This window comes from Artemia franciscana, unplaced genomic scaffold, assembly GCF_032884065.1.
Source record: "Artemia franciscana unplaced genomic scaffold, ASM3288406v1 Scaffold_2750, whole genome shotgun sequence".
Classification (NCBI taxonomy): Eukaryota; Metazoa; Arthropoda; class Branchiopoda; order Anostraca; family Artemiidae; genus Artemia; species Artemia franciscana.
The window spans coordinates 1-27,123 of NW_027063527.1; the positions used below are offsets into that span (position 1 = coordinate 1).

The 27,123-nt window shown below is 35.6% G+C and overlaps 1 protein-coding gene across 1 annotated transcript; it reads left to right on the forward strand.

The window, feature by feature from the left end:
• Nucleotides 1-17,978: 17,978 nt before the first annotated feature.
• Nucleotides 17,979-25,247, forward strand: LOC136042997 (mucin-19-like; the record flags this gene model as incomplete). Its single annotated transcript, XM_065727890.1, has 2 exons — nt 17,979-20,256; nt 25,125-25,247. Coding segments are annotated over exons 1-2 (2,401 nt in total), but the record flags the coding sequence as incomplete, so codon positions are not given.
• Nucleotides 25,248-27,123: the final 1,876 nt, after the last annotated feature.

Consider the following 27,123-nt stretch of genomic DNA (forward strand, 5'->3'; position numbering starts at 1 on the left):
CAAAAAAAACTAAAAACTAATAAAAAAAATAAAAAAGCTAAAAAACTAAAAAAACTAAAAAAAGGCAAAAACTACAAAAAAAACTAAAAACTAATAAAAAAGCTAAAAAACTAAAAAAACTAAAAAAAGGCAAAAACTACAAAAAAAACTAAAAACTAGTAAAAAAAATAAAAAAGCTAAAAAACTAAAAAAACTAAAAAAAAGGTAAAAAACAAAAAAACTAAAAACTAAAAAAAAGGAAAAAAAACTGAAAAATAAGCTAAAATAAAGGTAAAAAACCAATAAAAAACTAAAAAAAAAACTGAAAAAACTAAAAAAAGGCAAAAACTACAAAAAAAAAACTAAAAACTAATAAAAAAAGTAAAAAAGCTAAAAAACTAAAAAAACTAAAAAAAGGTAAAAAACTAAAAAAAAATAAAAAATAAAAAAAACTAAAAAAAAGGAAAAAACTGAAAAATAAGCTAAAATAAAGGTAAAAACCAATAAAAAACTAAAAAGAAAAAAAGGAAAAAACTAAAAAAAATTTTCATCTAAAAAACTAAAAAAAACTAAAAAAGGTAAAAACTAAAAGAACTAAAAAAGAAAAAAATAAATGACGAAACTCAAAGAGAAAGCGACCAGGACAAAAGGAATGTTCCGATTAGCAATCAACAAAGCACCGGGACACAGGGAGTATAAATGACGACCAGGACATAAGTAAAAAAAAACTATCTATATATATAAAAATAAGTTGTCTGTGGATCTGTGGATCGTGGATCAGGTGACGTCACCTGAAAAAACTGGATCAGGTGACGTCAAAATTGAAAAAAACTAAAAAAAGGCAAAAAACTACAAAAAAAACTAAAAACTAATAAAAAAAATAAAAAGCTAAAAAACTAAAAAAACTAAAAAAAGGCAAAAAACTACAAAAAAAACTAAAACTAATAAAAAAGCTAAAAAACTAAAAAAACTAAAAAAAGGCAAAAACTACAAAAAAACTAAAAACTAATAAAAAAAATAAAAAAGCTAAAAAACTAAAAAAACTAAAAAAACTAAAAAAAGGTAAAAAACTAAAAAAACTAAAAACTAAAAAAAACTAAAAAAAGGAAAAAACTGAAAAATAAGCTAAAATAAAGGTAAAAACCAATAAAAAACTAAAAAAAACTGAAAAAACTAAAAAAAGGCAAAAACTACAAAAAAACTAAAAACTAATAAAAAAAGTAAAAAAGCTAAAAAACTAAATAAACTAAAAAAACTAAAAAAACTAAAAAAGGTAAAAAACTAAAAAAAATAAAAAATAAAAAAAAACTAAAAAAAAAGGAAAAACTGAAAAATAAGCTAACATAAAGGTAAAAAACCAATAAAAAACTAAAAAGAAAAAAAGGAAAAAACTAAAAAAAATTTTCATCAGTATAAATGACGACCAGGACATAAGTAAAAAAAAAAATTAACAAAACTAAAAAGAAGGTAAAAACTACAAAAAAACTAAAAAGAAAAAAAAACTAAAAACTAATAAAAAAACTAAAAAATCTAAAAATCTAAATAAACTAAAAAAGAAAAAAAAGGAAAAAAAAAAGGAGAAAAACAAAACTAAAAAACGAATGTATATACAGACCGGTACACCGGGATACAAATGACGACCGGGACACAGGGAATATAAATGACGACCGGGACACAGGGACACAACTACAACGGGGACACCGGGGGAAACAGGGGGATATAAATGACGACCGGGACAAAAAAACTAAAAAGAAAAAAAAAACTAAAAACTAATAAAAAAACTAAAAAATCTAAAAATCTAAATAAGCTAAAAAAGAAAAAAAAGGAAAAAAATAAAGGAGAAAAACAAAACTAAAAAACGAATGTATATACAGACCGGACACCGGGATACAAATGACGACCGGGACACAGGGAATATAAATGACGACCGGGACACAGGGACACAACTACAACGGGGACACCGGGGGAAACAGGGGGATGTAAATGACGACCGGGACACCGGGACAGGGAATGGTCGATTAGCAATCACCATCAACAAAGCTCAAGGGCAATCATTAGAATCATGAGGTATAGATCTGAATACAGATTGTTTTCCCATGGACCATTATATGTTGCATGTTCAAGAGTCGGTAAACCTGACAATCTATTTATATGCAAAGACAATGGGACAGCAAAGAATGTTGTATATTCGCAAGTTTTACGTAGTTAAAACCATATATATATATATATATATATATATATATATATATATATATATATATATATCTATCTATATTCACAGGTGGGACATAGGGACACAACTAAAATGGCGCGTAACTATTATGGCGCGTAACGACTTACGCGCGCGGGGGGGCTTGGGGGGGGGGGGCGCGAAGCGCCCCCACCAACTAGGTGTTGGATGGCGCGAAGCGCCACCCCAACAGCTAGTATATATATAAAAATAAGTTGTCTGTCTGTAGATCAGGTGACGTCATGTTTCTGTGTCAACTGACGTCATGAAGTTAGTTGTCGTCATTTTTGCTATGACGGTGACGTCATTAAAGGTATTTAAGACATGCGTTCACGGAGAAATGTTTAATTGTAAAATGACTGAAGAGCCTACAATGGCAACAGCCGAGGAAGCTGCTCAAAGAGTCTAAGCCAAAAAACCATAGCGTGCCGAGGAATCACAAGAACAGCAAGAAAACAGGCTTGGGGCTAAAGAACACAAAACCGCGCAGTTAGATGAAAATCCACCTGGACAGCGAGAGTCAAAACATATCAAAATTGAAAATGATAGCGATGATGATTGGGTTTGGGATTTTGACTTGGATAAGGTCATCCATGCCTACCAGATTTAAGTTAAAAGAACAAAGGTTCGGCTATATGTACTTCATAGTGACGCTGAAAAATAAAGAAGAAAAAGAAAACTGAAAAAAGAAAAAAGATAAAAAACTAAAAAAAATAAAAAGAAAAAACACTCAAAGAAAAATTACAGACCGGGACACAAATGACGACCGAGACAGAGGGAATATAAATGACAACCGGGAACCTCAAAGAGAAATTACAGACTGGGACACCCGGAGACAAATCACGACCGGGACACAGGGAATATAAATGACGACCGGGACACAGGGACACAACTACAACGGAGACGCCGGGGACACAGACGGGATATATAAATGACGACCGGGACACAGGGATAGTTCGAATAGAAATTACTGACCGGGACACCCGGACATAAATGACGACCGGGACACCGGGACACAGGGAATATAAATGACAACCGGGACACTCAAAGAGAAATCACAAACTGGGACACCGGGACACAAATGACGACCGGCACACAGGGAATATAAATGACGACCGGAACACAGGGACACATCATTAGAATAATGAGGTATAGATCTGAATACGGATTGTTTTTCCCATGGATAATTATATGTTGCATGTTCAAGAGTCAGTAAACCTGACAATCTATTTATATGCACTGACAATGGGACAGCAAAGAATGTTGTATATTCGCATGTTTTACGTAGTTAAAAACATATATTTATATCTATCTCTATTCACAGGTGGGACACAGGGACAAAACTACAATGGCGCGTAACGACATTATATATATATATATATACTAGCTGTTGGGGTGGCGCTTCGCGCCACCCCAACACCTAGTTGGTGGGGGCGCTTCGCGCCCCCCCCCAAGCCCCCCCGCGCGCGTAAGTCGTTACGCGCCATAATAGTTACGCGCCATTGTAGTTGTGTCCCTATGTCCCACCTGTGAATATAGATAGATATATATATATGGTTTTAACTACGTAAAACTTGCGAATATACAACATTCTTTGCTGTCCCATTGTCTTTGCATATAAATAGATTGTCAGGTTTACCGACTCTTGAACATGCAACATATAATGGTCCATGGGAAAACAATCTGTATTCAGATCTATACCTCATGATTCTAATGATTGCCCTTGAGCTTTGTTGATGGTGATTGCTAATCGACCATTCCCTGTCCCGGTGTCCCGGTCGTCATTTACATCCCCCTGTTTCCCCCGGTGTCCCCGTTGTAGTTGTGTCCCTGTGTCCCGGTCGTCATTTATATTCCCTGTGTCCCGGGTCCCGGTCGTCATTTGTATCCCGGTGTCCCGGTCTGTATATACATTCGTTTTTTAGTTTTGTTTTTCTCCTTTATTTTTTTCCTTTTTTTTTCTTTTTTAGCTTATTTAGATTTTTAGATTTTTTAGTTTTTTTATTAGTTTTTAGTTTTTTTTTCTTTTTAGTTTTTTTGTCCCGGTCGTCATTTATATCCCCCTGTTTCCCCCGGTGTCCCCGTTGTAGTTGTGTCCCTGTGTCCCGGTCGTCATTTATATTCCCTGTGTCCCGGTCGTCATTTGTATCCCGGTGTACCGGAGTTGTGTCCCTGTGTCCCGGTCGTCATTTATATTCCCTGTGTCCCGGGTCCCGGTCGTCATTTGTATCCCGGTGTCCCGGTCTGTATATACATTCGTTTTTTAGTTTTGTTTTTCTCCTTTATTTTTTTCCTTTTTTTTTCTTTTTTAGCTTATTTAGATTTTTAGATTTTTTAGTTTTTTTATTAGTTTTTAGTTTTTTTTTCTTTTTAGTTTTTTTGTCCCGGTCGTCATTTATATCCCCCTGTTTCCCCCGGGTCGTCATTTATACTCCCTGTGTCCCGGTGCTTTGTTGATTGCTAATCGAACATTCCTTTTGTCCTGGTCGCTTTCTCTTTGAGTGTCGTCATTTATTTTTTTCTTTTTTAGTTCTTTTAGTTTTTACCTTTTTTAGTTTTTTTTAGTTTTTAGTTTTTTTAGTTTTTTACCTTTTTTTAGTTTTTTTAGTTTTTTTTAGTTTTTTAGCTTTTTTATTTTTTTTATTAGTTTTTAGTTTTTTTGTAGTTTTTGCCTTTTTTTTAGTTTTTTTAGTTTTTTAGCTTTTTTATTAGTTTTTAGTTTTTTTTGTAGTTTTTGCCTTTTTTTAGTTTTTTTAGTTTTTTAGCTTTTTTATTTTTTTTATTAGTTTTTAGTTTTTTTTGTAGTTTTTGCCTTTTTTTTCTCTTTGAGTGTCGTCATTTATTAGTTTTTTCCTTTTTTTTTTTAGTTTTTTATTGGTTTTTACCTTTATTTTAGCTTATTTTTCAGTTTTTTCCTTTTTTTTAGTTTTTTTTATTTTTTATTTTTTTTAGTTTTTTACCTTTTTTTAGTTTTTTTAGTTTTTTAGCTTTTTTACTTTTTTTATTAGTTTTTAGTTTTTTTTGTAGTTTTTGCCTTTTTTTAGTTTTTTCAGTTTTTTTTTTAGTTTTTTATTGGTTTTTACCTTTATAGTTTTTTTAGTTTTTTAGCTTTTTTATTTTTTTTATTAGTTTTTAGTTTTTTTTGTAGTTTTTGCCTTTTTTTAGTTTTTTCAGTTTTGACGTCACCTGATCCAGTTTTTTCAGGTGACGTCACCTGACACATCCATCCATCCATCCACAGACAACTTATTTTTATATATATAGATATATATATATATATATATATATATATATATATATATATATATATATATATATATATATATATACTAGCTGTTGGGGTGGCGCTTCGCGCCACCCCAACACCTAGTTGGTGGGGGCGCTTCGCGCCCCCACCAAGCCCCCCCGCGCGCGTAAGTCGTTACGCGCCATAGTAGTTACGCGCCATTGTAGTTGTGTCCCTATGTCCCACCTGTGAATATAGATATATATATATATATATATATATAGATATATATATATATATATATATATATATATATATATATATATCTATATATATAAAAATAAGTTGTCTGTCTGTGGATGTGTGGATGTGTCAGGTGACGTCACCTGAAAAAACTGGATCAGGTGACGTCAAAACTGAAAAAACTAAAAAAGGCAAAAACTACAAAAAAAACTAAAAACTAATAAAAAAAATAAAAAAGCTAAAAAACTAAAAAAACTATAAAGGTAAAAACCAATAAAAAACTAAAAAGGCAAAAACTACAAAAAAAAACTAAAAACTAATAAAAAAAGTAAAAAAGCTAAAAAACTAAAAAAACTAAAAAAACTAAAAAAAGGTAAAAAACTAAAAAAACTAAAAACTAAAAAAAAACTAAAAAAGGTAAAAACTAAAAGAACTAAAAAAGAAAAAAATAAATGACGACACTCAAAGAGAAAGCGACCAGGACAAAAGGAATGTTCGATTAGCAATCAACAAAGCACCGGGACACAGGGAGTATAAATGACGACCAGGACAAAACTAAAAAATCTAAAAATCTAAATAAACTAAAAAAGAAAAAAAAGGAAAAAAATAAAGGAGAAAAACAAAACTAAAAAACGAATGTATATACAGACCGGTACACCGGGATACAAATGACGACCGGGACACAGGGAATATAAATGACGACCGGGACACAGGGACACAACTAACGGGGACACCGGGGGAAACAGGGGGATATAAATGACGACCGGGACAAAAAAACTAAAAAGAAAAAAAAACTAAAAACTAATAAAAAAACTAAAAAATCTAAAAATCTAAATAAGCTAAAAAAGAAAAAAAAAGGAAAAAAATAAAGGAGAAAAACAAAACTAAAAAACGAATGTATATACAGACCGGGACACCGGGATACAAATGACGACCGGGACCCGGGACACAGGGAATATAAATGACGACCGGGACACAGGGACACAACTACAACGGGGACACCGGGGGAAACAGGGGGATGTAAATGACGACCGGGACACCGGGACAGGGAATGGTCGATTAGCAATCACCATCAACAAAGCTCAAGGGCAATCATTAGAATCATGAGGTATAGATCTGAATACAGATTGTTTTCCCATGGACCATTATATGTTGCATGTTCAAGAGTCGGTAAACCTGACAATCTATTTATATGCAAAGACAATGGGACAGCAAAGAATGTTGTATTTTCGCAAGTTTTACGTAGTTAAAACCATATATATATATCTATCTATATTCACAGGTGGGACATAGGGACACAACTACAATGGCGCGTAACTATTATGGCGCGTAACGACTTACGCGCGCGGGGGGGCTTGGGGGGGGCGCGAAGCGCCCCCACCAACTAGGTGTTGGGGTGGCGCGAAGCGCCAACCCAACAGCTAGTATATATATATATATAAATATATATATATATATATATATATATATATATATATATATATATATATATATATATATATATATATGTTTTTAACTACGTAAAACTTGCGAATATACAACATTCTTTGCTGTCCCATTGTCTGTGCATATAAATAGATTGTCAGGTTTACCGACTCTTGAACATGCAACATATAATGGTCCATGGGAAAACAATCCGTATTCAGATCTATACCTCATGATTCTAATGATTGCCCTTGAGCTTTGTTGATGGTGATTGCTAATCGACCATTCCCTGAGTCGCCATCGTCATTTATATATCCCCCTGTGCACCCCGGCGTCCCCTTTGTAGTTATGTCCCTGTGTCCCGGTCGTCATTTATATTCCCTGTGTCCCGGTCGTCATTTGTGTCCCGGTGTTCCAGTCTGTGATTTCTCTTTGAGTGTCCCGGGCGTCATTTATATTCCTTGTGTCCCGGTGTCCCGGTCGTCATTTATATCCCCCTGTGCCCCCCGGCGTCCCCATTGTAGTTGTGTCCCTGTGTCCCGGTCGTCATTTATATTCCCTGTGTCCCGGTCGTCATTTGTATCCCGGTGTCCCGGTCTGTATATACATTCGTTTTTTAGTTTTGTTTTTCTCCTTTATTTTTTTCCTTTTTTCTTTTTTTTCTTTTTTAGTTTATTTAGATTTTTAGATTTTTTAGTTTTTTTATTAGTTTTTAGTTTTTTTGTAGTTTTTACCATTTTTTTAGTTTTTTTAGTTTTTTTTTTACTTATGTCCTGGTCGTCATTTATACTCCCTGTGTCCCGGTCGTCATTTGTGTCTCGGTGCTTTGTTGATTGCTAATTTATATTATATTTATATTTATATTTTTTATATTTATTAATATTTTTTTAGTTTTCTTTTTCTCTTATTTTTCAGTTTTTTCCTTTTTTTTAGTTTTTAGTTTTTTTTTGTTTTTTACCTTTTTTTAGTTTTTTTAGTTTTTTAGCTTTTTTAGTTTTTTTATTAGTTTTTAGTTTTTTTTTAGTTTTTGCCTTTTTTTAGTTTTTTCAGTTTTTTTTTAGTTTTTAGTTTTTTACCTTTTTTTTAGTTTTTTTTTAGTTTTTTAGCTTTTTTATTTTTTTTTTCTTTTTAGTTTTTTTGTAGTTTTTACCTTTTTTAGTTTTTTTTCTTCTTTTGTATTAGTGTGAAATAATTCAGACGTCATATGCGGACAAACACGACGTCACTCGACAGACAGACAGACAGACATAACCCACAAACAACTTATTTTTATATATATTTATTCATATTTTTTAGTTTTCTTTTTCTCTTTTATTTTTCAGTTTTTTCCTTTTTTTAGTTTTTTTCTGTTTTAGTTTTTAGTTTTTTTTACAATTATATGTTGCATGTTCAAGAGTTGGTAAACCTGGCAATCTATTTATATGCACAGACGATGGGACAGCCAAGAATGTTGTACATTCGCAAGTTTTACGCAGTTAAAAATATATATATATCTATCTATATTCACAGGTGGGACACAGGGACACAACTACAATGGCGCATAACGACTTGCACGCGCGGGGGGAGGCTTGGGGGGGCATGCGAAGCACCCCCACCAACCAGGTGTTGGGGTGCCGCGAAGCGCCACCCCAACAGCTAGTAGGTTATAAGAGTGGAATTGGATCCAGGTTATCAAAGAGCATAAATAGAATCTTTTGGAAGTTATATTAAGTTTTATTTTACAGGTCAACTTCAGACGCTATAAAATTAAATTAAAAATATTGTTTGTTTCAAGATTAAAAATTATTGAAAAGGTTGTCCAACATATAAATAGCAACCCATAATATGGGTTCTTACAGAAAAAATTGAAAAGATACATAATATTATTTTTTCAATGAAAAAGACTATGTCAATAAAAAAGGGAACAGAAATTAATTAAAAACATGTTTTTCAAAGAAACAAAAAAGAGCCACACTGGGCCAAGAATAAGCAAATTCAAAGTCAAACAATCTTCAAAGCGTAGAACTACCACAAATCACTATCAATAAATAAACGAAACTCAAAACGAACGGAAATTACAATAAACAGCCAAGTCAAACTCAAAACGAGCAAAAATTAACATAAGTAGGGCTGATGATGAACATGCATAAAGACCAGAACACGATTTTTACTTTTTACTACTTTTATAAACAAAAAATTATCAAATCTTTTCAGGAATAAATATCAGTATATGGTCCACGGTAATTTTTTGTCGTTGTTGTTTCTTTCCTTTTTTTGTAATTGTTCTTAAAGCGTTTTTTTTTCTTTCCTTCTCCCAACATAGTTGGGAACTGGCTAGAGTGTAGCAAGATGTTGAATGGTTCATTTTAAAGGAAACTGCAACTCCTATTGTCTTTTGATAAATTAACATCCGGAATTTGTCGTCACATCTACGTACTTTTCTAATTGAAAAATAAATTATCTTCTATATATATATAAAAACTAGCTGTTGGGGTGGCGCTTCGCGCCACCCCAACACCTAGTTGGTGGGGGCGCTTCGCGCCCCCCCCAAGCCCCCCCGCGCGCGTAAGTCGTTACGCGCCATAATAGTTACGCGCCATTGTAGTTGTGTCCCTATGTCCCACCTGTGAATATAGATAGATATATATATATATATATATATATATATATATATATATATATATATATATATATATATATATATATATATATATATATATATATATATGGTTTTAACTACGTAAAACTTGCGAATATACAACATTCTTTGCTGTCCCATTGTCTTTGCATATAAATAGATTGTCAGGTTTACCGACTCTTGAACATGCAACATATAATGGTCCATGGGAAAACAATCTGTATTCAGATCTATACCTCATGATTCTAATGATTGCCCTTGAGCTTTGTTGATGGTGATTGCTAATCGACCATTCCCTGTCCCGGTGTCCCGGTCGTCATTTACATCCCCCTGTTTCCCCCGGTGTCCCCGTTGTAGTTGTGTCCCTGTGTCCCGGTCGTCATTTATATTCCCTGTGTCCCGGTCGTCATTTGTATCCCGGTGTCCCGGTCTGTATATACATTCGTTTTTTAGTTTTGTTTTTCTCCTTTATTTTTTTCCTTTTTTTTTCTTTTTTAGTTTATTTAGATTTTTAGATTTTTTAGTTTTTTTATTAGTTTTTAGTTTTTTTTTCTTTTTAGTTTTTTTGTAGTTTTTAACTTCTTTTTAGTTTTGTTAATTTTTTTTTTTACTTATGTCCTGGTCGTCATTCATACTCCCTGTGTCCCGGTGCTTCCCGGTGCTTTGTTGATTGCTAATCGAACATTCCTTTTGTCCTGGTCGCTTTCTCTTTGAGTTTCGTCATTTATTTTTTTCTTTTTTAGTTCTTTTAGTTTTTACCTTTTTTAGTTTTTTTTAGTTTTTTAGATGAAAATTTTTTTTAGTTTTTTCCTTTTTTTCTTTTTAGTTTTTTATTGGTTTTTACCTTTATTTTAGCTTATTTTTCAGTTTTTTCCTTTTTTTTAGTTTTTTTTTATTTTTTATTTTTTTTAGTTTTTTACCTTTTTTTAGTTTTTTTAGTTTTTTTAGTTTTTTAGCTTTTTTACTTTTTTTATTAGTTTTTAGTTTTTTTTTGTAGTTTTTGCCTTTTTTTAGTTTTTTCAGTTTTTTTTTTTAGTTTTTTAGTTTTTTTTTGTAGTTTTTGCCTTTTTTTAGTTTTTTTAGTTTTTTAGCTTTTTTATTTTTTTTATTAGTTTTTAGTTTTTTTTGTAGTTTTTGCCTTTTTTAGTTTTTTCAGTTTTGACGTCACCTGATCCAGTTTTTTCAGGTGACGTCACCTGACACATCCATCCACACATCCATCCACACATCCACAGACAGACAACTTATTTTTATATATATAGATAGATAAGTTGTCTGTGCGTGTGTGTGTGTCGAGTGACGTCATGTTTGTGTGTCGACTGACGTCATGTTTGTCGACTGAAGAAACTACAGACCGGGACATCGGGACACAAATGACGACCGGGACACCGGGACATAGGGAATATAAATGACGACCGAGACACTGATAGCAATCACCATCAACAAAGCACCGGGACACAAATGAAGACCAGGACACAGGTAATATAATTGACGATCAGGACACTCAAAGAGAAATTACAGACCGGGACACAGGGACACAAATGACGACCGGGACATAACTGACGACCGGGACACCGGGACACAGGGAATATAAATGACGACCGCGACACTCAAAGAGAAATTACAGACTAGGACACCGGGACACAAATGACGACCGACACACAGGGAAACAACTACAACGGGGACCCCGGGGGCACAGGGGGATATATAAATGACGACGGGGACGCAGTGAATGTTCGATTAGCAATCACCATCAACAAAGCTCAACGGCAATCATTAGAATAATGAGGTATAGATCTGAATACAGATTGTTTTTCCCATGAACAATTATATGTTGCATGTTCAAGAGTCGGTAAACCTGACAATCTATTTATTTGCACAGACAATGGGACAGCCAAGAATGTTGTATATTCGCAAGTTTTACGTAGTTAAATATATATATATATATATATATATATATATATATATATATATATATATATGTATATATGTATATATATATATGTATATATAGAAAAAAAAAGTTCTTAACAAAGAACTTTTACCATTATGAGAGGCATGCACATATAGTTATGTAAATGTAACTGATGAAACAACACCAGGCATAACTGGTCAAAACATTGCAGTAAAAAGTGACCCACGTCTGAAGATACAAATAAACATCAATTTGAGTGGTATTACTGTCATTTACAACTGCATCTCGCAAATGAATGTATTGTTCAGAGCGGAGCTTGGTCTGATTCAGACGGATTCAGCGGATAAATAGCAAACGTTCTGATTCAATCTTTGCAAACATATCAACGATGTATTGGTGAAACAATTGACGGCATTTTAAAATATAATTATCTTCATTGTGGTGAATCATTAGTCTATAGGAATAATAATTCATTGCGCTGCATTTCTTATCCGTTCGTTCGTTAGTGGAAACCCCCCTATAAAGAAAACTTACTGACCCTTGGCTTGAAAAACAAGGAAAATCCACTGACTTGAAAAACAAGAACATTGCTCAATATGATAATAAATTGCATCGACAGGAAGTTTTTTCCTTTTATTTGCTTTCAATACAGCTAGTCAATCAAACATCGTAGAGGTTTAAAATGGCTGATTTTAAAGAAAATTGCCACTTATAGTTACATATTCTATAATAGTTACATTATAGTTATATATTCCTTTGTAACAGAAATAAAAATATAGATTTAAAATCAATCATTTCACAAAATCGATGAATGACGCCATAATCGTAGGTTGTAACCAAATGTGACGTAAAAAGGGAATACAATATTATAAAAAGCTAAATAAAAAAAATAATAAAAAAATAAAATAGTAAAAAAAATTAAAAACTAAAAAGAAAAAGAAAAAAAAGAAAATAAAAACAGATCAGAAAAAAAAACAGAAAAACTAAAAAAAGAAATATGAATGACATATCTTCTAAAAAATAGGAAAACAGAAAAAAAAAGAAAAAACAAAATAGAACAAAAGCTAAGAGCTCATATGGCACTTGTGACGAGGTCTGAAGGGCCAAGAGCCACGAGCTCATATGGTATGAGCTCTAGCAAAATTCTAAGAATCAGTACATTGCTCTAAAAGGAAAATCAGAAGCTTAATGCCGGTCGGGATTCAAAATAAGAGCTCTGAGTCACAAGGTCTTTCTAAATATCAAAATTCATTAAGATCCAATCACCCATTCGTAAGATACCTCGATTTTCATGTTTTCCAAGAATTCCGGTTCCCCCTCCAACTCCCTTTAATGTCACCGGATCTGGTCGGGATTTAAAATGAGAGTTCTAAAGCACAAGTTCTTAAGCCCGTTCGTAAGTTACAAATACCTCATTTTTTCTATTTTTTCCAAATTACTCCCCCCCCCCCTCCGAACTCCACCAAAGAGAGCGGATCCGATCCAGTTATTTCAGTCACCTAACTTGGACTTGTGCTTATTCTTTCCACCAAGTTTCATCCTGATCTCTCCGCTTTAAGCGTTTTCCAAGATCCCCCCTCCCCTTAATGACACTGGATCCGGTCGGGATTTAAAATAAGAGATCCGAGTTTCGAGGTCCTTCTAAATATGAAATTTCATCAAGATACGATCACTCTTTCGAAAGTTGAAAATACCTCATTTTTTCTAATTTTTTAGAATTAATCCTCCCCAAACTCCCCTCTGAGACACGATATCCTTCCAAACTTTAAATTTCATTAAGATCCGATCACTCCTTCGTAAGTTAAAAATACCTCATTTTCCTAATTTTTCAGAATTAAACCACCCACCCACCCCCACTCCCCCAAACAGAGCAGATCCATTCCGGTTATGTCAAAACGTATCTAGGACTTATGCTTATTTTTCCCACCAACTTTCATCCGATCCCTCCACTCTAAGCGTTTTCCAAGATTTTAAGTTCCACCCCTCCGACTCCCCTCAATTGCACTGGATCTGGTCGGGATTTAAAATAAGAACTCTGAGACACGATATCCTTCCAAACATCAAATTTCATTAAGATCCCACTACCCATTCGTGAGTTAAAAACACTTCATTTTTTCTACTATTTTGTTCGGAAAATATTTTGCATAATATTTTGCAAAATATAATATTTTGCAATATAAGGAAGCCTTCATTTCAGCAATTTGCAAAAGCTAAAATTGAGTCTCTTATTAAATTATATTAAATTGTTTAAAGAGTTAAAAAACTGGTAATCGTAAAAGTATTTGAATATATTTGACAATCGATTAAAGCAATTCAAATGTCCTGTGGTGGCGCAGTCGGTTTGACCTTAACTTGGTAATTTGGGACCCAGAGATCGAATCATGCTGCAGCAATGCACTGCAGGGCCGACGCAGGCACCTTAGTAATCAAAAAGCGTTGTTAATCTGATACGAGCAATTCAAAACCTTAAAAAGAAAACCAACAGTTTTAAGCTTAGTAGAAATTGTAGCTATTGTAGAAATTGGACTTGATTCAATATTAATACTTGCGGCTCAGAGAGAAAGTATCATTAATCCTACAATGTCACAAAAAAGAGAAAGTATCATTAATCCTACAAAGTCACAAAAAAGGAAACACCAGAGCATACGTCAACGAAGGTGTGTCGAGGAATCGCCAGAGCAACCTAAAGACATACTTGCAGCTGACAGAGATAGTAAAACAAGAAGGCGTGTCGAGGAACTACCAGAGCAACGCAAAACCAGGCTTGCAGCTGATAGAGATAGTAAAAAACGAAGGCGTGTCGAGGAACCGTAAGAGCGACGCGAAACCAGACTTGATGCCAATACTTTGCTTACTGGAAATGCGTCTTAATCGAAGCGTTTTTTATCAAACATCAGGAAATATAACTCATGTTTCCAAATGAAGTTGTTTAGGGATCAAATTGAAGATCAAGGTCATTTTATGCCTACTTTCAAAGTAAAAGGGCAAATTTATGATAGAACAGGCTCCTTTCTACCATTCTCAGGTGATAACAAACTTTTGCAACTGTACTTCAATAGTGATAGCAATGCTGAATTCAATCCACGTTGCGTTTCTGCCGATGTTAGAAGGACTATCGTTTCCCAGTTGCAACATCTTTTCCACAAAAATAATAATTTAATAATTTCAAAACAGCAATCCATTTGATGCCTACTGATACGCATAAAATTGTTATTTTCGCTGAAAAAACGAATACTGGCGAACACGTACGTCTAACTACAATGCTCCGACAATCAACGAAGTGGCAATCTTTATGGTCGGTTTGCGCCAGGAGTTTTTGCCTTGAGACATTATTCTTCACAGGCGAAATGGTCAGTTGACAACAATTGCTGAAACTCATCGATACTACGATGCCCTACAATATCCTATCACATTTTAGGATGGAGCCGATGGCTATCACTTTAATATTAAATTGAAAAATCCAGCCACTAACAAAGAAATGGCTATGAAATGCAGCCCAATGAACTATTATGCCTACAGACTAATGATTCGTCAGGATGTATTATAGTTTAAAATACCGTCAATTGTTTCACCAATACATCGTTGATGTGTATGCAGGGATTGAATCGGAACGTTTGGTTTTCATTCGTCTGAATCAGACCAAGCTTTGATCTGAACAATATACTCATTTGCGAGATGCCGTTGTAAATAACGGTAATATGCATGGGTATGCTCAAAATGCTCTTGCGTATGATCGTCTCTATGGTCGTTCATATTTATTTATTACATTTACATGTAATCCATCTTAGGACGAGATACAGCAGCTTTTACTTCCTGGACAATCGCCGGTTCATAGACATGACATTATGGCCCAAGTCTCCCGGCAAAAATTGAAATCACCGATAAATTTTATTGTAAAACTTGAAGTGTTTGGGTCAGTGCGATAATGGTTGTACTCAGTGGAATGGCAAAAGCGAGAATTGCCACACGCACATATATTAATCTAGCTGTATAATAAATTTGCTTCTAATGAAATTGACGATATGATTTCCGCTGAAATACCTGATGTCGACGTCGATAGGGGCTTACATGAAATTCTGGTAAGAAATATGATATATGGACCTTGCGGTGCACAGAATGAAAAATCACCATGCATGGATAGAAGAAGATGCACAAACAGATATCGATGAAGTCGTAGAGTATCAGACTGGAAAATACATAAGCAATAATAAAGCTATGTGGCAGATTCTTTCATTTCCGATACATGAACGAATTCCAGCTGTTGTTCACTTAGCGGTAAATCTACAGAATGGTCAACGTGTTTATTTTTCGGATGCCAACGCGCAACAAAGAGTTCAGGGCTCTTTGCCCACCGGCTACAACGTTAACTGCTTTCTTCGCGGTATGTCATAATGATTCACGTTGATTGCTAATAAGAAACAATTTGATCGTCGAAAAAGGGGGGAAGTCAATCGACAGCAAACTTAGAATCTTCAAAGAAACCACGATAGGAAGACTCTACACCATTCACCCCAATCAAGATGAATGCTTCTTTCTCCCCCTGCTTTTGGTGAATGTACCCGGTCCAACGTCCTTTGAGGATTTGAGAACTGTAAACGAGACTATACATGACACTTTTCGTAGCGCATGCCAAGCTCTGAATCTACCGGATAACGACCAACACTGGGATAACTGCATCAATGACGCGTGCAACACGTCAACTCCAAGCCAAATTCGTGCATTGTTTGGAATCATATTGACAACTTGTTCTCATCAACTCCGAGAGATTCGTGGGAGAAATGCAAATCGCAAATCGCCAAGGATATTCTTCACGGAATATTCGACGGGGGAAGTCAATCGTTGGCAAACCTAGCATCTTCAAAGAAACCACGATAGGAAGACTACACCATTCACCCCAATCAAGATGAAGGCTTCTTTCTCCCCCTGCTTTTGGTGAATTTACCCGGCCCAACGTCCTTCGAGGATTTGAGAACTGTAAACGAGACTATACATGACACTTTTCATAGCGCATGCCAAGCTCTGAATCTACCGGATAATGACCAACACAGGGATAACTGCATCAATGACGCGTGCAACACGTCAACTCCAAGCCAAATTCGTGCATTGTTTGGAATCATATTGACAACTTGTTCTCATCAACGAGAGATTCGTGGGAGAAATACAAATCGCAAATCGCCAAGGATATTCTTCACGGAATACGGTTAGAGAGGTCAAATATGACCTTGGACTTCACAATAGAAATTTATAACTGCACTGTAGTTATGATTGAACATTTGTGCTTATGTATTGCAAATAAACTTCTCAAGTGTTTGGGAATGCCTTCATCTAATCGTACTGATGCTATTTCTACACGTGTGGAATTGGATCGTAAAAAAGGTTACAACACGATTGATCTATTGCCGAATGCACAGACAAATGTTTCTAAGTTAACGTCTGAACAAAAAGGTATTTACGATCAGATAATACATTGTGTCGATAATCAAGTTGGAGAAATCTTCTTCTTGGATGCGCCAGGAGGTGCAGATAAAACGTTTCTAATAAGATTGATTCTGGCATAAATTCGATCCAAAATTGACATAGCGTTGGTCCTCGCGTCGTCCAGAATAGCCGCAACGTTGCTGCCTGGTGGGAGAACGGCTCATTCCACTTTGAAATCGCTTCTGAATATGCAATCTACAGAAACTCCCACAAACAACATTTCCAAATCATATGGGATGGGTAAAATATTACAGCAATGCAAACTTTGTGACGAGTTGGACGATTGGGACGTTTGGGACGAGTGCAAAATAGCGCAGCGATCAATCACTGCAAGACTGGTGAGGAAATTCAAAACCCTTTGGCAGTACATTAATATTGCTTGCGGGATATTTCAGGAAAACATTACCTGTTATTCCTAGATCGACACCTACGAACGGAAAGTAGCTGGAGACTAGGGGGAGACTAGCTAACGCTCTACGTGTTGCTGTGGCGCGAATAAAATAAACATTCTTATAAAGAAGTTTCATCATTACAAGCGGCATGTCGACATAGTTATGTGCAATGTAGTAATTTTCGGGGGGATTAACATGAAATTTGATTTGTCAACTGAAACTAGAATTCCTGAAATTTTATTTAACTACAAACTGCAAAAATATTTATGGAGTCCGATTAATAATCTTAATTATTTAATTCAAACAAGAAAAATACCTGAAAATCTTAAAATTTTATTGGTTTCCCTTTTGCTTTAATTGACACCTTACGTGGCTTTACGCATTTTATACTGCTATCACAAAAATTTAAGCTTAAAATGAATTGTGCTAAAATCATCATATTCTTTTGTATAATGTTTTTCAGATGTTCTGAAATGAAACCTATTACGACCAGTACTATTCCAACAACTGCAAGAGCAACTGATGGAACAACTCCAGGTACGGCAACTGCGGGTACAATTCACCCTACAACTGCAGGTACGACAACTGCAGGTAAAAGTCACCCTACAACTGCAAGTACGACAACTGGAGGTACAATTCACCCTACAACTGCAGTTACGACAACTGGAGGTACAATTCTCCCTACAATTGCAGGTACGACAACTGAAGGTACACTTCACTCTACAAGTGCAGGTACGACAACTGGAGGTACAATTCACCCTAAAACTGCAGGTACGACAACTGCAGGTACAATTCACCCTACAACTGAAGGTACAAGCCACGAAAATGAGAAAACAACTGAAGTTACGACAACTGAAGGTACAATTCACTCTACAAGTCCAGGTACGACAACTGGAGGTACAATTCACCCTAAAACTGCAGGTACGACAACTGCAGGTACAATTTACCCTACAACTGAAGGTACAAGCCACGAAATTGAGAAAACAATTCACCCTACAACTGATGGAACAACTCCAGGTACGGCAACTACGGGTATAATTCACCCTACAACTGCAGGTACGACAACTGAAGGTACAATTCACTCTACAAGTTCAGGTACGACAACTGAAGGTACAAGTCACTCTACAAGTGCAGGTACGACAACTAGAGGTACAATTCACCCTACAACTAAAGGTACAAGCCACGAAAATGAGAAAATAATTCACCCTACAACTACGAAAACTGCAGGTACAAGTCACCCTACAACTGCAGGTACGATAACTGCAGGTAAAAGTCACCCTACAACTGCAGGTACTACAACTGAAGGTACAATTCACTCTACATTTTTAGGTACGACAACTGGAGATACAATTCACCCTAAAACTGCAGGTACGACAACTGCAGGTACAATTCACCCTACAACTGAAGGTACAAGCCACGAAATTGAGAGAACAATTCACCCTACAACTGATGGAACAACTCCAGGTACGGCAACTGCGGGTACAATTCACCCTACAACTGCAGGTACGACAACTGAAGGTACAATTCACTCTACAAGTTCAGGTGCGACAACTGAAGGTACAATTCACTCTACAAGTGCAGGTACGACAACTGAAGGTACAAGCCACGAAATTGAGAGAACAATTCACCCTACAACTGATGGAACAACTCCAGGTACGGCAACTGCGGGTACAATTCACCCTACAACTGCAGGTACGACAACTGAAGGTACAATTCACTCTACAAGTTCAGGTGCGACAACTGAAGGTACAATTCACTCTACAAGTGCAGGTACGACAACTGGTGGTACAATTCACCCTAAAACTGCAGGTGCAATTCACCCTACAACTGAAGGTACAAGCCACGAAAATGAGAAAACAATTCACCCTACAAATACGAAAACTGCAGGTACAAGTCACCCTACAACTGCAGGTACGACAACTGCAGGTAAAAGTCACCCTACAACTGCAGGTACAATTCACCCAAAAACTGCAGGTACGATAACTCCAGGTACAATTTACCCTACAGCTGAAGGTACAAGCCACGAAATTGAGAAAACAATTCACCCTACAACTGATGGAACAACTCCAGGTACGGCAACTACGGGTATAATTCACCCTACAACTGCAGGTACGACAACTGAAGGTACAATTCACTCTACAAGTTCAGGTACGACAACTGAAGGTACAAGTCACTCTACAAGTGCAGGTACGACAACTGGAGGTACAATTCACCCTACAACTAAAGGTACAAGCCACGAAAATGAGAAAATAATTCACCCTACAACTACGAAAACTGCAGGTACAAGTCACCCTACAACTGCAGGTACGACAACTGCAGGTAAAAGTCACCCTACAACTGCAGGTACAATTCACCCTACAAATGAAGGTACAAGCCACAAGTCACCAGACGGAAAACGAGACGAAAACATTTCTAATAATAAAGGGAAACTTGAAGAAATAGTGGATGAAAATAATATTAAGCAGTCCGATCATGATGGAGAATTTGGGGACATGTATAATGAGGATGAGGACAACAAAAACGAAAAACGAGACGAAAACAATGGACATACACCAGATTTTCGGATGTACACCAGACCTACGAAAGTTGCAGGTACAATTCACCCTACAGCTGCAGGTACAAGTCACGAAAATGAGAAAACAACGAAAAAAGTAGAGGATAAGATGGATCGAAATACAGTGATGTCCGATCATGATGGAGACAAAAACGATGGAAATGGTTCTAAGCAGTATATTTTACCAATAGCCATAGGCATTTTTGTAGTTCTTATTGTTGTGGGACTTTTTTGTTGTTGTAGGAAAAAGAGAAAGAGACCCTTGTTGTTACCTAATTAAAGAGGCAAATGCCGTCAATGTCTTGTTTGTTTCTAGCCCGGCTATAAAGGATGACACAGAAAGTTGAACGAAAATTATTTTCTTTTTTTCGTGATCTCTGTGTTATTTTGATCTGGTTCAATGCTCCCCGCAACATTACCTGAAAGCTTCGACTGATTTTTTTTTTGCCTATTTGGAAACCAAAGGCCACGATACCCTCTCCCAATAACAAATCTATATATATAAAAATAAGTTGTCTGTGTGTATGTGTGTCGAGTGACGTCATGTTTGTGTGTCGACTGATGTCAAGTTTGTCGAATGACGTCATTTTAAGGATTGAGCTGTATGCGTCATGAAGTTGTTTGTCGACTGACGTCATGTTTGTCAACTGATGAAATTACATACCGGGACACCGGGAAACAAATGACGACCAGGACACAGGGAATATAAATGACGACCGGGAACCTCAAAGAGAAATCACAGACTGGGACAACCGGACACAAATCACATCCGGGACACAGGCGATATAAATGACGACCGGGACACAGGGACACAACTACAACGGGGAAGCCGGGGGCACAGGCGGGATACGACCGGGACACAGGGATTTTTACAATAGAAATTACAGACCGGGACACCGGGACACAAATGACGACCGGGACACAGGGAATATAAATGACGACCGGGACACTCAAAGAGAAATTACAAACTGGAACACCGGGACACAAATGACAACCGGGAAACAGTGAATATAAATGACGACCGCGACACAGGGACACATCATTAGAATAATGAGGTATAGATCTGAATACGGATTGTTTTTCCAAGGGACAATTATATGTTGCATGTTCAAGAGTCAGTAAACCAGACAATCTATTTATATGCACAGACAATGGGACAGCGAAGAATGTTGTATATTCGCATGTTTTACGTAGTTAAAAACATATATATATATATATATATAAATATATATATATATCATTTTTTGATCGAATTGATGCCAGAATCAGTTTTATCACAAACGTTTTACCAGTACCTCCTGGCGCATCCAAAAAGAAAATTTCTCCAACGTTGTTATCGACATAATGCATTATCGTATCATAAATGTCTTTTTGTTCCGACGTTAACTTGGAAATGTTATTTTATACATACGACAATAGATCACTCGTACTGTAACTTTGTTCACGATCCAATTCTACACATGTCGAAACAGCAGCGATACGGTTAGGTGAAGGCATTCCCAAATCCTGAAGAGGTTTGTTTGCCATATGTACGCACAAATCTTCTATAACAACTAAAGTGTAGTTATAAATTTCTGATGTAAAATCAAAAGTCATATCTGACGTCTCTGTTTTCGATGGAGTATATCTTCGGACATTTTTGACTTATATTTTTCCCATAACTCTGTAGGAGCTGATGGAGAGCAAGTTGTTAAAATGATGCCAAACAATGCACGAATTTGACTTGGGGTTGACGTTTCGCACGCGTCATTGATGCAGTTATCCCAGTGTTGGTCATTCTCCAATAAATTCAGAGCTTGGCATGCACTACGGTAAGTGTCATGTATAGTACCATTTACAGTCCTCAAATACTCAAAGGATGTCGGACCGGGCACATTCACCAAAAGCAGGCGCAGAAAGAAGCATTCATGTTGATTGGGGTAAACGGTGTAGAGTCTTCCTATCGTGGTATCTTTGAAGATGGTAGGTTGGCCGTCGACTGACTTACCCTGTTTTCGACGTTCAAATACTTTATTTTTAGTATTCCACGTGTAATACGAAGGCACTTCAGTATACAGCAGTTTTTTTGCAAAAGAATCATTTTTGCAAAGCGAAAAGAAAGCGGTTAACTTTGTATCCGGTGGATTCAGGGCTCTTTGTTGCACGTTGGTTTCCGAGAAATAAACACGTTGACCATTCTGTAAATGTACCGCTAAGTGAACAACAGCTGGACTACGTTCATGTATCGGAAATGAAAGAATTCGCCAAACAGCTTCATTACTGCTTATGTATCTTCCAGCCTGATATTGTACGATTTCGTCAATATCTTTGATTTCGGGCTGCAAGCCAAAAACTGCCATGTAACTGCCTTTGTTGACGTATTTACATATGTATTTGATTGCCTTTACGGAGTTACAGTATTCAACGTTTATGTGTGCATTAAATGTTTTTGATAATAATGGGGAATATGGAACAACCCACTGGTTATCTACTTCGATGGTGGTACCGTTACGCTTCTTTATTATTGCTGTTTTACCGCCATCTTCAGTAGATCTTCTTCTATATTGTGGGTAACCATCATTGCCAGTAATTGTGTTGGATACTAAAAGTCGAGGATATTGCTTTGTGCACCTTCCTTTGGCCATGCATGGTGAATTTTCGTTCAGTGCACCGCAAGGTCCATGTATCATATTTTTTACAATAATATCATGAAACCCCTTATCGACATTTTCATCAGGTATTTCAGCGGAAATCACATCATCAATTTCGTTCGAAGTAATTTTTTTATGTAGCCAGATTAGTATATGTGCGTGTGAAAAACCTCGTTTTTGGCATTCCACTGAGTACATCCAGCATCGCAATGACCCAAACACTTCAAGTTTTACTATGTAGTTTATCAGTGATTTCAACTTTTGCCGGAAGACACGGGCCGTAATGTCATGTCTATGAACCGCCGATTGTCCTTGAAGTAAAAGCTGCAGTATCTCGTCCCAAGATTGATTACATGTAAATGTAATAAATAAATCTGGACGACCATAGAGACGAACATACGCAATAGCATCTTGAGCATATTCATACATATGAAGGGGACTGCCAGCATATGACGAAGGTAAAATTATTAATCTTCCAACGTTTGTGATATTACCGTCATCTATAACTGCATCTCGCAAATGAATGTATTGTTCAGAGCGGAGCTTGGTCTGATTCAGACGGATATATAGCAAACGTTCTGATTCAATTTTAGCATACATATCAACGACGAATTGGTGAAACAATTCACGGCATTTTAAAATATAATTTTCTTCATCCTGCCAAATCATTAGTCTATAGGAATAATAATGCATTGCACTGCATTTCTTATTCATTTCTTTGTTAGTGGCTGGATTCATTAATGTAATATTAAAGTGATAGCCGTCGGCTCCATCCCAAAAAATGATAGGATATTGTAGGGCATCGTAGCATCGATGAGTTTCAGCAATTCTTAACAACTGAGCGTTTCGCTTATGAAGAATAATATCTCGAGGTAAAAACTGATCACCGACCATAACGATTGCCACTTCGTCGATAGTTGGAGCATTGTATCTACGCACATGTTGGCCAGGAGGCGTTTTGTCAGCGGAAATGACAATTTTATGCGTATCAGTAGGCATCAAATCGATGGCTGTTTTGAACAGACGCACTAAATTATTATTTTCGTGGAAAAGATGTTGTAATTGGGAAACGATTGTCCTTTCAACGTTGGGAGAAATTTCGCAACGTGCATTCAATTCAGAATTTCTATCACTGATGAAGTACAATTGTAAAAATTTATGATTCTCGCCTGAGAATGGTAGAAGGGACCCTGCTCTATGATAAATTTGCCCTTTTACTTTGAAAGTAGACATAAATTGATCTGGATTTTCGATTTGGGCTCCAAACGACGTCATTTGGAAACATGAGTTGTATTTTCTGATTTGTGACAAAAAACGCTTAGATTCTGACGTAGTTCCAGTAAGGAAAGTCTTCAATGGCTCTGGTGGTGCAGCCAATAGAGGAAGTTTAGCTTTTCCTGAGGCGCAACACATTCCCATTGTTTCACCATTGAATTTCAAGGCCTTGCAATAGGGACAAATTTTAGACATTGTCCCGATTTGAACACATCTACTCAAGCTATAATCATTGACTGGGTTGTACCTGAATGCCAGGCGATAACTTTCAGGTTGCTCTGATTCCTCGGCACGCTTTCTTTTCTTACTTTCTCTATCAGCAGCAAGCCTGATTTCTTGCTGTTCTTGTAATTCCTCGGCACGCCTTCTTTTTTCACTTTCTCTTTTAGCAGCAAGTCTGCTTCCGCGTTGCTCTGGTAGTTCCTCGGCACGCTTTCTGTTCTTTCTTTCTCTATCAGCCTCAAGCCTGTTTCCTTGCTGTTCTTTTGATTCCTCGGCACGCTTTCTTTTCTGACTTTCTCTATCAGCAGCAAGTTTTTTGGCATAGACTCTTTGAGCATCTTCATCGGCTTTTGCCATTGTAAGTTCATCAGTCATTTTAAACTTAAACATTAATAGATTTTTACGTGAACATATGTCTTAAATATCTTGAATGACGTCACCGTCAAAGCAAAAATGATATTTTTATATATATAGATGACGTCACCGTCAAAGCAAAAATGACGACAACTAGCTTCATGACGTCAGTCAACACAGAAACATGACGTCACCTGACAGACAGACAGACACACAGACAGACAACTTATTTTTATATATATAGATATATATAAAAATATATATATATATATATATATATATATATATATATATATATATATATATATATATATATATATATATATATATATATATATATATCTATATATATAAATCTATATATATATAAAAATATATATAAAATATATATAATCTTCTATATATATAAAAATAAATTGTTTGTCTGTATATCGACTGGTGTCATGTTTGTGTTTCGACTGACATCATAAAGTTAGTTGTCGTCATTTTTGCTATGACGGTGACGTCATTAACGGTATTTAAGACATTTGTTCACGGAAAAATGTTTAATTGTAAAATGACTGAAGAACCTACAATGGCAACAGCCGAGGAAGCTGCTCAAAGAGTTTATGCCAAAAAGCTTGCTGCTGATAGAGAAAGTAAGAAAAGAAGGCGTTCCGAGGAACCACAAGAACAGCAAGAAAACAGGCTTGCAGCTGATAGAGAAAGTAAGAAAAGAAAGCGTGCCGGGGAATCACAAGAACAGCAAGAAAACAGGCTTGCGGCTAAGGAACGCAAAACCGCGCAGTTAGATGAAAATCCACCTGGACAGCGAGAGTCAAAACACATCAAAACTGAAAATGATAGCGATGATGATTGGGTTTGGGATTTTGACTTGGATAAGGTCATCAATGCCTAACAAATTTAAGTTAAAAAACAAAGGTTCGTAGATATGGACTTCATAGTGACGCTGAAAAATAAAGAAGAAAAAGAAAACTGAAAAAAGAAAAAAGGTAAAAAACTAAAAAAAAAACTAAAAAGAAAAAAACACTCAAAGAGAAAGAATATTTTGACAATAGATTAAATTCGAAAAAAGAAAAATGGTAAAAAACTAAAAAAAAAACTAAAAAGAAAAAACTAAAAAAAAAATTAGAAAAATTAAAAAAAGAAAAAACCTAAAAAGAAAAAACTTAAAAAAATAAAAAAGATAAAAAACTAAAAAAAAATCTAAAAAAAGCTAAAAAACTAAAAAAAGAAAAAACTAAAAAAACTGGGAATTGCACAAATATTTCAATATATTTTGACAATAGATTAAAGTAATTCGAAAACCTTAAAACAGATACCCCAAATTTTGAGGTTTATTATAAATTGTTGGAGCTTTAGCTTGCTTGGCACGTAAAGATTTTTCCAAGTGTCAATGTTAGAATGAACATTGACGAATTGAAGAAAACAAATCAATAAAAAGAAGAAACTTAAAAAGAAAAACTAAAAAAGAAAAACTAAGAAAAGAAAAAACTAAAAAAGAAAAAAAAACTGAAATGAAACTGTATCTATATATCTATATAAATGACGACCGGGACACTCAAAGAGAAATTACAGACTGGGATACCGGGACACAAATAACGACCGGGACACAGGGAATATAAATGACGACCTGGACACAGGGACACAACTACAACAGGGACGCCGGGGGCACAGGGGGATATATAAATGACGACGGGGACACAGGGAATGTTCGATTAGCAATCATCATCAACAAAGCTCAAGGGCAATCGTTAGAAAAATGCGGTATAGATATGAATACGGATTGTTTTCCCATGGACAATTATTATGTTGCATGTTCAAGAGTTGGTAAACCTGGCAATCTATTTATATGGACACACAATAGGACAGCAGAGAATGTTGCATATTCGCAAGTTTTACGTAGTTAAATATATATATATATTTATATATATATAAAAATAAGTTGTCTGTGTGTCGAGTGACGTCATGTTTGTGTGTCGACTGACGTCATGTTTGTCGACTGACGAAATTACAGATCGGGACGCAAATGACGACCGGGACATCTATCTATCTATATATATAAAAATAAGTTGTCTGTCTGTCTGTGGGTCTGTGGATCTGTGGATCAGGTGACGTCATGTTTCGGCTGACGTCATGAAATTAGTTGCCGTCATTTTTGTTATGACGATGCTTAGTATATTGTAAAACACATTAATTTGGTTAATAATATACCATTTAAAACACCAAAATGAACATGCTGGAGTAGTCACTCGGTGAGAGAGGGTGTCAGAACGGAGAATGAAGGTCCCAGGTTCAAATCCTGGTTAGGCTAAAAAAGGTAAAAAACTAAAACCTAAAAAAAAAAACTGAAAAAACTAAAAAAAGGCAAAAACTACATATATATTTATTCATATTTCTTTAGTTTTCTTTTTCTCTATTATTTTTCAGGTTTTTCCTTTTTTTAGTTTTTTTCTTTTTTAGTTTTTAGTTTTTTTTTAGTTTTTTACCTTTTTTTAGTTTTTTTTAGTTTTTTTAGTTTTTTAGCTTTTTTAGTTTTTTTATTAGTTTTTATTTTTTTGTAGTTTTTGCCTTTTTTTATTT